Source organism: Photinus pyralis, unplaced genomic scaffold (assembly GCF_008802855.1).
Source record: "Photinus pyralis isolate 1611_PpyrPB1 unplaced genomic scaffold, Ppyr1.3 Ppyr1.4_LG9, whole genome shotgun sequence".
NCBI classification, from domain to species: Eukaryota; Metazoa; Arthropoda; class Insecta; order Coleoptera; family Lampyridae; genus Photinus; species Photinus pyralis.
In genome coordinates, this window is record NW_022170878.1 from 8,955,752 (window position 1) to 8,965,894 (window position 10,143).

Sequence of the window (10,143 nt, forward strand, 5' to 3'; positions counted from 1 at the left end):
TAAAAAGAAGAAATACAGGGACTTGCTGGATAGTTTTATTTTTGTTTCCGTTGTCGTGTAGAAGTGGAGTATGGAGAAGAGAAGGTTTTTATTTTGTCAAAGAAATTAATGGAGAGAACAAAGCATCTAAATATCTTATTGGAAGAGCCATTACTTGCTTCAGTCTTTGGAACTTTGCGAACGAAACCTAATTCCTATGGTAGTTTTGTCACAATTGTGTTTCTAATTATATTAAAAATATTGCTAGTACAAGCCTATTAATATTACGTCTACAAATTACGTTTGAAATAAAATTGTCATGTCATTATTCTTAGTTTGATCAAGTTTCTCTAGTCTTTGATCATCCGATTTTCGCCTGGTAATTCAGAATGAACAGCTTACAGTAACCTTGTTTTTCAGATACCTTCGTGTTTATGTGGAAGAAAAACAACGAAATAGTATATCAAGACACACTCCGGTTCAGCAGTTTCGGAAACAACTTCCAACTTAACAAAAGATCGTTGATCATCTCGAACGTAGGTGCGAACGAAACGGCGAACTACACGTGTACCATTCCGCTTTCAAAGGAGGAAAACCTCAGCGTCACCCATCACTTGTACGTCCAAACTGCGCCGAAAATTGAATCGCTGAAGGCTTTGCACGACAGCACACAGGTAGGGAAACGCGAAAGAATGACCGGATACTCATTCTCGCATTCGTTTAGATCGATGCAGGTAAATCCCTTGTTTTGACTTGTAAAGCAATCGGATTTCCGAAGCCCACGATAGTTTGGTCGAAGAAAGGACATCGGCTGTCGACGGAAGGTGAAACGATCTCCATTGAAAACGTGAGCCATCACGACGCCGGTGACTACCAGTGTTTGGCGGATAATCGGATAGAGCCTCCTGCGCACAAATTCATACACATCAGTGTAGCCCGTAAGTAACTTAATTCTTATAGGTAAAACAAGGGATGTGTTGTGCTCAAGTTCTCTTTTCTGATCTAACCCAAAAAGGCACGACTCAGTTCAGCAAACTAATGTTGGGGTTGGGGAGAAAATAATTTAATAAATATTGCCGTGTGCGGTCCACTCAGTAGCTTCGATCAAAAAATTCCAAAGGTTTAAATTACCTACACACATTTTCACTGACCTGACACAATTTTTGGACACGAAAGGAAAAATCTGACATGAAAACTCTATCCGGCTCGCACAAGGGGTTCGAATAAATACACATTTAATTGAGACAGTGACATTTTATTTCATACACATGAAAAGAACGCTAAACAAAATTCTTGGACGAAAAGGAAGCTTGTTTGAACAAATACGTTCTTCCTCCCTTCAATTACTGCATGATAACTGTGCTAACTATTCAAATTTTTTTAGATCAACCTGTGGTAACAATCGAGAAATTGACGGTAAATTCGGATGAGAATTTGGACTCGCAATTGATATGCTACGTTCGCGCGGTTCCCAAAGCAGAAGTCGTGTGGAAGAAGGACGGCTTGAACGTCGTCAAAAATGAGCGCGTCGACTTCAAGCACCACAATCACACCTACATCTTGGAAATCAACAAAGTGAAAGTGTCCGATTTTGGCGTTTACACGTGCTCCGCGTATAACAGGGTGGGAAATAACGAGAAGACGATAACGTTAACCGGTTTCCCGAGCCTCGCCGAACACGTGGATACCTCACACGATTCGGATAAGAACGTTGTCGTCGTGTGGAATGTCGAATCCAATTCGCCCGTCGCCCAGTACGAGATTCAGTATAAAAAAGTTGCGGTAAGTGTACTCGGCGACGTTTCGTGTACTAAACGATTTCATTAGAATTCCGACTGGTTAATTCTACATCCCGAGGTGTCGAACGCCGAAGGAAATCTTTACACGGTCAACGGTACGTTCACCAACCTCCCCGGTGGACACTACGAGGCTAAGCTTAGATCTAGGAACACGTACGGATGGTCAGATTATTCTCCGGTCGTCCACTTCAAAAGCGGTAAGTAACCCACAGCTATGGATCGGTTGAAATTTTCACGCACTTTTTTTTTATTTTTCTCTCCCTTTAGGAGGACATCACAAACACAAACCACACAAACCTGCACAAAACTCGGAAGGTATAAGTTATCGTGCTCATTTAATTTCACGTTTAATTTTTGTTTGTTTTTTGCACACTTAGATACTCCGGTAGTTATCATACACGAACCACAAGCCTTTGACGGAAGTGGAATTACGGAAGGAGGTACTCTTGCACATTTTTATTTACAACCGTTTTCTTATTTTATGTTCTTATTATTAGGTCCGGTGATAATTCAAACCTCCGAGCAACCCGCAGTTCAAAAGTCAGAAATTTCCTACGAAGGTATTCATTTTTTTTCTTTATTTGTGTTTGTATAATTCGCCTTTGATAATTTTTTTAATAGCACAAAATGATAATGCGATTCAAACGCCACACACACAGGAACAACAGCAACAATTAACGAAAGAGTCCCAAGGTATCCGCCTTGTTTTTGTCTTTTTTATTTGCTTGCACCAATAGTAGCTTGACTTTAACTTTACGATTAGCATGCGAGATTAACAAAGGAGTGCAGTTGTAGATTTTAGTGATTTTTCTACTTCAGTTTGTCAGCCCTTAATTTACTTTTGTAGTTGGTGGTTTTTAACTCCGCTAAGTGCATCGCTCCCTTCTTTTTTAACTGTCAGTCTGGAGTAAAGTTGGGTTTCTGAGTATTTCTAATGTTACGAGTCATAGTCTGTATCCCTCTGTTCCATGTACACCAACACCTACTCCCTCATTACGGAATCATTTGCATAGTAGACGGTTCTGATCAGTTTTGGGGTTCTTTTGTCCTTTTCCCACTAATCCCCTGTTGATACAATAAACTTGGCAGAGTTCTTGTGACGTAGGCATTACAGTAACACACGTGATATTTTTGAACAGACTTTATCTCGAATTTGTTTTCTGCCGTCCTCTAAGAAATTTATTCCATGAACATGAATATATCAGGGAAAGCTTTAAGGAGAAGAACCTTGCGCATGTTCTATCGCTAATCATGCGCATATCGTGGAGGTGCGCACTGATAATGCAATATTGCCATACTTTATTTAAAAAAAGTTACAATATTATATTCGGACATAATAATCGTTTGTGAGTCTAAACACTTTAGCTTAAGCACTTTCTACACTTGAACGATGAGCAGCTGAAAGTCTGGTCCGATGCGCAATTGTCAGGTCCCATGTTCCACTCTTCAGGTAACGGGTTTACGTGCCTATCTTCGTACCTAAACGAACACATCGTTAGGATTGTAGACATTAAGGTAATATCACGTCCAAGAAAGCGAATCCACGCAACGGTATTTTTTTCAATGCCTAAACAATCCAAGTCAATTTTTAGACGAATGGAAAGCGGATCACCAGTGAAATTGTAGAGCAGAAACGAAACGACTACATGTTTTGACCTTTGATCCGCTTGTTTGAGCTCCCGGCAGGCAAAACCACAGTACACCTTGCACAATGGCGCCCGAGCATAACTTTCTGAACAGCACTTTTGCGAGATTTGGTCAGGAATCATGTCCCTGACTTGTATTTCAATACAATGCTGCAATGTCCTTCCCTAGAGAGTCCCCACTTTAATCTGTGCCTCTTTCAATGCCTCCCTTTTTCAACAAAGTGTAGAGGTTGTAGGTTTAGAAGGGCCTCTAGGACCGCCGTGGGGGAAGATGACATCGTCTCCATTATGCCTAATCTTTGTAATGCCTAATTTAGTTTCATCTGGCCTTCTTGTGTTTCTGTTTGTTGCCACTTCACTAAGGCAGCATAAGTGATGATGGGTTTAGGCATCATAAGTGATGATGGGTTTAGGCATCGTTATGTATATGAGTACATCCTATAATCAGTTTTTTTCCTCCTTGGGTTGGACTATATCACGCCTACGCACTTTTGAACCTTGGATCTATTGCACGTGTCCCAGTGTCTTACTCGGAGAGAGGCAGTTTGTTAAAAAATCTGAGGATCCTCCTGGATGCAACTCCCTGTTTTGCTGAGGTGCTACTACAGCCGCACCCAGATCTTGTGATATCTGCCCGGAGACAGCTTCACAATCACAATCCTGAAACAATTATGGAATTTTGAGAAGAATTTAGAAGACTTTAAGGACTAGCTGGAAATCACTAAAGAGGCACTGAAAAACATTAACTAGAATACCATGGGAATGTAAGTGCTTTCCAAAGCATTCTAGTGTTTTTTTAGGAGGGAAATAAGAGACTGGGGCATTTTAAAAATCATCTTATTGACCCGGATAGTTCTGGAATAGAAACTGTCTATCCAAATTTTTGGGTCCTCTCAAGAACACCATAAAAACCATACTCTGGTATGTGTTTAGTATGTGCTTCCCACAGTCTTCTAGGTGATGTTTAAGCCTTTACTTACTCGCTTGTCTATTATGTTTTATTATAAAATTCTGTCGAGGAGGGTCTAGAAGACCCGCAAGACTTTGGAAATCACTGAAGAGCCTTGGAAAATTAGAAATTGTCTTGTTGTAAGTGTTTTCCAAAGCTTGAAGCGTCTTTTCTAGGACTAGGCAAGCTTGAAAAGGTCTGGAAAAGACACTTGGGATGGTAGGGCATCGGGAAACGCGTGGGGGGTTGTGAAAAAGGAATATTGATCCTTTTTGTTTCCTTTCTGCTTTCTCTATGATTGAAATTCTCATCCTCTTCTTTTTCCTGTCTTTTCTATTTGCTGTGCGGCTAAAACTTAAAAAACTAATCTCCTTATTGAACTTCTTAGGAGGCCTTCCTGGATTTTTCATTCACCTTTTTCTACTTCTTCCCTTCTTTCATCTTCTTACTGTAGGACTGAAAGAAAGAAAAGAAAATTTCTTCTTTCTTTTTCTTTAGAATGTCAGACTCCCCAAAAGCTTTCAAATACATGGTAGATAACAATGATAACATCTTAGAAATCAATGCAAAAATTTCCTTTGTGTGACGCTTACCCCCTTCTTGTATTACCAAACGATTAGATTACCTCAAATTTACATGTGAAGTTTATGATAACGTTTTGTTTTAGGTACAGGTGGAAATGGCAGCAGTAACGTTCTTCCAACGTTATTATTACTATGTATATCGTTACTCTCAACACAGTACAGCCGTTGAATGTTCTCATCTTCCTTTTCCGTCGAAGAAATCTTCCACGCACTGGTAGCTTAAACAAAGTAAACCAAAGGTTTTTATTAATCTAGGTATAATTAAATTATGGAAAAAAAACTGTACTGCCGTTAACGCAAACCTAGTTACTGTTACAATTGTTTCAACGTTTCATAGGAATGACTCCAATAATTTAAATAATCGTTAACGCCCGCTAACAATTATTTAAGTCGATTTGGTGCTGTTTACATTTCTGTGATGTTAGTTATACGCAAAAGGGGTCTCTTCCATACTACCTATAAACTTCTTGATTCCGTTTGTAATTGAATTCAGACAATCAATGTAGGGATGCCATATTTGATACCTCGTAACACGTTATGAAATAGTAGATATTCTATGTTAAGTTTAGTTCTCGAATCAAGAAGTGTCATTTAGGATCAAGCTCAAAGGTTTGGTTTTTACAGTATTTTTTAAAAATGCAGGATGCTTTCAAAAAATCATTTTAGAGTCGTCTAGTCCGCCGTTAAGAAATCTTTTATAATTATAAGTGTACTTTAGGATGTCTTTTTGAAAAAATGCTGATTATGGTGTCTTTTTTAATTGGAGGAGTATGTAGCATTTTAAGTCGCGTATTTTAATTGAAGCTGCAAAATTTTGTAAATATTTTTGTTTATTTTGTGTGATGTGTAGGTATGTAGAGCTATCGTTTTATAATTATTTTTTTAAAACTACCTTGTAACGAGTACCATAATGCCTATATGTTCCCAATTGTGGCCTGTCAAAAATCAGATTTCCTACTTGAAGCTTTTTAATAATTTTAAATTCAATCTCGAGAGTATGAGAAATGGGAACTGTTTGCAAGATGCCTTACTATATTAAATAAAACAAATGTTATACAATTCGATGTTTAGATATAATTGTTGCTTTGTACTTCCAGCTATTTTATAAGTTAATTATACATGTAATGAACTTGCAAGGCCCTCCTTGACCAGTTTAGATAGATACACTTTCAATCAAAAGTTGGCATATCAAGTCTTGATAAAGCTTTTTTGTGGAGAGCTTTGCAACTTCACTTACATTAACAACTGAAATACGAAACTGTATATTGTATGTATAGATAAAATAATTACAATAAAATAATACCGTACAATTACAATCTTTTGATCCTAGCCAACTTCACACCTCTGTTACAAAGTCACTTACTCCATTTTTTTAGCTCTCCCCTCCACCATGATCCACGTTGGTGCAATGTCGGCGATCACTAAAACGTCGTCTTTAGCTGCAGTGCGATAGCCGCTACCTGACTATCACATATAACAGCCTATACATAAGTTTGTAGCGCCATCTTTGTCAAGCACTGTCCGCCGCAACCGTCTTGATTGACGCCACATCTACAAACAAGCTTCTATCGATAATCACGCCCATGATCTTGTTGGATCTGTCGGCCCTGATTGCGTCGCCTCCTACGCGTCAACATGGCGATCCTGATTTTATCCGGCCGAATTGTCAGCTGTCTGCCCTTTATATTCCGTTCGTTATTTCTTCAACAGCACGTTTCATACCCGCCAACCCCAATTTGCGATCACGCGCTATAACTGAGATCGTCGGCAAACCCGATGACCTTAACCCTTGCGGGATACCAAAGCCTTAGCGCACCGTCGTACATCACGTTCCACAGGGTAGGTCCTAGAACTGACCCCTGTGGAACCCCTTTTCGTAATCGCCAGTTCTGATATTTTCCTACACGGCGCGGTGACATGCGCTGTTCTCTTGCGGATGTAGCCTTGGATTAGCCTCCTCAACTAAACGGGGGTCTCTAGTTTCTGGAGTGCCTCGTATCGTTAAAATCATCTGGTAAGGCCTCCTTGGTTTTCCATGTGCCCCAGTTTGCCTTCGCCATCTCAACCGTGACGTAGCGCAGGGTTTTTTAGACAGTTTTGGTGTCAACGCTTCCAGTCTTCAGGATAACGACCGTAATAAGTTTGGTAAGTAACTTCGCCACTATACCGGTTTTCCTCAACTCCAGACCCTTGACGACCACGTCCGAGCCTGAAGCTGCTATCTGTTTCGCCGCCTGGAGTACCGCTACGTCACTTGGAAGCGTTATTTTGTCTTCTCTTCACCCAGCCGCCTCCACTACCATTCCTTGCTGTTCTTTATCGTGTTGTTTAATATCCCTCTCGTTTATTACATCCTGTTTTTTACCCGCCTTCCGTCCACCAAGAAACCCATCTTCTAGATTTGGCTCCTTTGGCATTGTTCTCTCACATAAGCTATTCAGGAATCTACTTATATCATCCACGTCTTCCAGATCTTCGGGCTGGATTTCTGTAATCTTTTCAGTGTCCATTCTGCGCATATTCTTGCGTGGGCTGCGGACTTCGTCCAGAAGTTCCCAAAGGTGCCCTGTTTTAATTCCGCCGCAAAGGACGCAATTTGGTTTATCAGGGCATTAATCTGCGACGTGGCCCGATCTCCCGCAGTTGAAGCACAACGCCGATCGGACCGGCCCCTTACAGCGTATCTGCCAGTGCTCCCTCTCCCAACATCTGAAGCACCTCGGTTCCGGCTCCTTTCTCGCATCGAGTACTCGGGTGCGGCATCTTGTCCACCCGATCTTGATAGTGCTTTCTTGTGCGCTGCCCACTTTTACTTCGATCCTAGCGACTTGCTGACCTTTATTAAACTTCCTATAATATTCAAAAGTCTTGGGTTCGCCTCCGGGCTGCAATAGCGCCTCTTCTATCTACTCTTTCCCGATAACCCTGTCGAGGCCCCTTATCTCTATTAGGGAAACATCAGGTCTTCTATCAGTTTGCTAACTGACTCGGTCTTTCCGGCACCTTTTCCACGTCCACTATCGCCATTCCTGGTTTTTAGCGCATTTTTTAAGAATTAAAAAAAATGTGGTATTGTTTGCGTTTTGTCCGTCCGTCCGTCCGGACCCACTTCTGCCGTTTTGAACTACTTCTAGGGGAATGTCCTAGAGTCCTGGAATTTTTTGCAGTAGGTAACCTATACCTTGAAGGTGTGCCATCAGACGGCCATTAAATTTCGCGATCTAAAAGGGGGGCCCCCTCACGAATTATTTCCTGAGATACTGTTTTTGAAAGTGAAACGTGCATACTTTACCATACGACAACCAATTGGTCTCAGATTTTGCATACGCATGCCTTTAGTGGCGACAAGTTAAACTTTAGAAAATGGGGGGGGGGCACATGTTCTACCCTTCATGGTATTCTAATGAAACGTCTCATCGAAATAAATTGGTTTGTACAAACTATAGCTTTCCCGTGCGACTCTTTTTCGAGATCAGTGAGCGACGGGGCCTAGGGGGGGGGGGTTAAAAATTAATTTTATCTCTCATTGTATTCTAATTAAAGGTCTCAACGAAAGGAACCGTTTTCTACTAACTACTGCACTCTTATCAAAGTACGGGGTGAAGGGGGAGGGGGGGGCGGAATTAGTTTTTTCCTTCATGGTACTCTAATGAAAGGTCTCAACGAAAGGAATTAATTTCTACCAACCATAGCCCTTCTCCTCGACCTCTTATCGTGATCGGGTATATTCCCTTATACCTCACGAACGGATTGTCGGAAGAGGGTACTCACAAAGAGCGATTGAGACGTCTGCAAGAAATATATCAATTGGTGATGTCAAAACAAAAGCTATTTCCCTTTATCTGCGCAATTTATACTTGTTTCTCTAATGCTTGGGGCTTCAACGGGGTGACTTTTTACAACTGGACCGCTCCGAAAGAAGTAAATATTTCAACTTCAAACGATCTAATTAGTGCCAACGTGCAAATAACTTACCGCTGCATTAATTGACGAGGATGACATTGGCGCGGTGATCTAAACGTACAGGTAAGTTATAATAAAACGTAATTAGCAATTATCCTTGGCTTGCGATTAAAGCTCGAAGATAAAGTGGTGTTTAATCAGTGTTAATGTTGGACGATATTCCTATTATTATGTTGGTTAGTCGCAAGACTGGTTCGTTAGTACGTAACTTAGCGGCGCGTACGTCTTAATTAACAGACTTAAAATTGTAATTAAGGAAAGTTAAGCGCAAAGTGAAAAGCGCCCTTTTCCGCAATTTTGTAATTTAAATGTAAATTTCGAGTGCACCTGTCAGGCGTATCAGGATAGTGCCTGAAAGCGTCACTGTCCTTTTTTTTGTAATTAAGATCGTAAAGTCGAGCGCGCAGTTGCTTGTTAGTCGTTAATTAACAGCCGATTTCTTAAAAAGGCGCGCTGAAAGGAAGCAATTCTTCTTAGGAAGGTACTAGTTAAAAGGGCGTGGGGGAGCTCGGTCACGGGAAATGACAAATTTGGTAAAAATGCCTGCGGTTTCCTCGACGTCTACGATTATCCTGCGGTTACGACCGTTTTGCTATTATTTCGCCATTTTACCAATCTCGTTTCGGTAATTTAATACCCTTGTTAAGAGCCGCTCACGATTTGTAGGCACCTTACGTTTTAATTACTACAAAGTTGACACATCGAATCAATTGCAATTAATTAAAGTGTTATCGCAGATCGCTACTGATTTTAATAAACCGGAGAAACCCTCTGTCTTTGAATTAATAATTTGAACCCAAAATTAATTAAGTTGTAGTAATTAAGGTAAATCTAAACTGTCTAATCACTTTTCTGAAACCGGACTTAATTTCAGAAAGTCTCTATTTTTTTTACTGAGGATTAAATACACAATTTTTCTGAATTATTTTCTTTAAAATTGAAAAGCCGCCTCTTGTGCTAATAAAAGTGACATCTTAGGAAGCGATGTTGGTAAACGATATATCAGATCACTCCCGAAGTCCAGAAAATTATTAACACCAAAGTCATTTTTTTTAAACCGGTTATAGTTTCAAAAAAATCGTTATTGTTGAACCGTCTTGTCATTTTTTAATATTGTATTTATGTATGAGCAAAGTGTATTTAAACTTATAATAATAAACATTTGAAGAATAAAGAATTGTTCATTGTCAATTGTCTTTTTTACAAAACAATTGAAAAATCCA

At 40.2% G+C, this 10,143-nt stretch overlaps 1 protein-coding gene across 2 annotated transcripts; it reads left to right on the forward strand.

Moving 5' to 3' along the window:
- The first annotated feature begins 378 nt into the window (after window positions 1-378).
- Window positions 379-6,267, forward strand: LOC116180518 (neurotrimin-like). Of its 2 annotated transcripts, XM_031500552.1 has the most exons (9): window positions 379-653; window positions 704-917; window positions 1,364-1,761; window positions 1,807-1,975; window positions 2,046-2,093; window positions 2,156-2,218; window positions 2,276-2,338; window positions 2,400-2,471; window positions 5,041-6,267. In XM_031500552.1, the coding sequence occupies exons 1-9, from the start codon at window positions 414-416 to the stop codon at window positions 5,124-5,126; spliced, it is 1,353 nt and encodes a 450-aa protein (XP_031356412.1). In that variant the 5' UTR covers window positions 379-413; the 3' UTR covers window positions 5,127-6,267. The 2 variants fall into 2 exon arrangements, with proteins under 2 accessions (XP_031356412.1, XP_031356413.1); XM_031500553.1 differs by lacking the exon at window positions 2,400-2,471 and having other exon boundaries at window positions 380-653.
- The last annotated feature ends 3,876 nt before the right edge of the window (window positions 6,268-10,143 follow it).

Coding starts and splice junctions, on each gene's coding strand:
- LOC116180518 (XM_031500552.1), top strand. CDS start 414: ATGTGGAAGAAAAACAACGAAATAGTATATCAAGACACACTCCGGTTC. Junction 2,094..2,155: donor ACCTGCACAAAACTCGGAAG/GTATAAGTTATC, acceptor TTGCACACTTAG/ATACTCCGGTAGTTATCATA. Junction 2,472..5,040: donor ATTAACGAAAGAGTCCCAAG/GTATCCGCCTTG, acceptor GTTTTGTTTTAG/GTACAGGTGGAAATGGCAGC.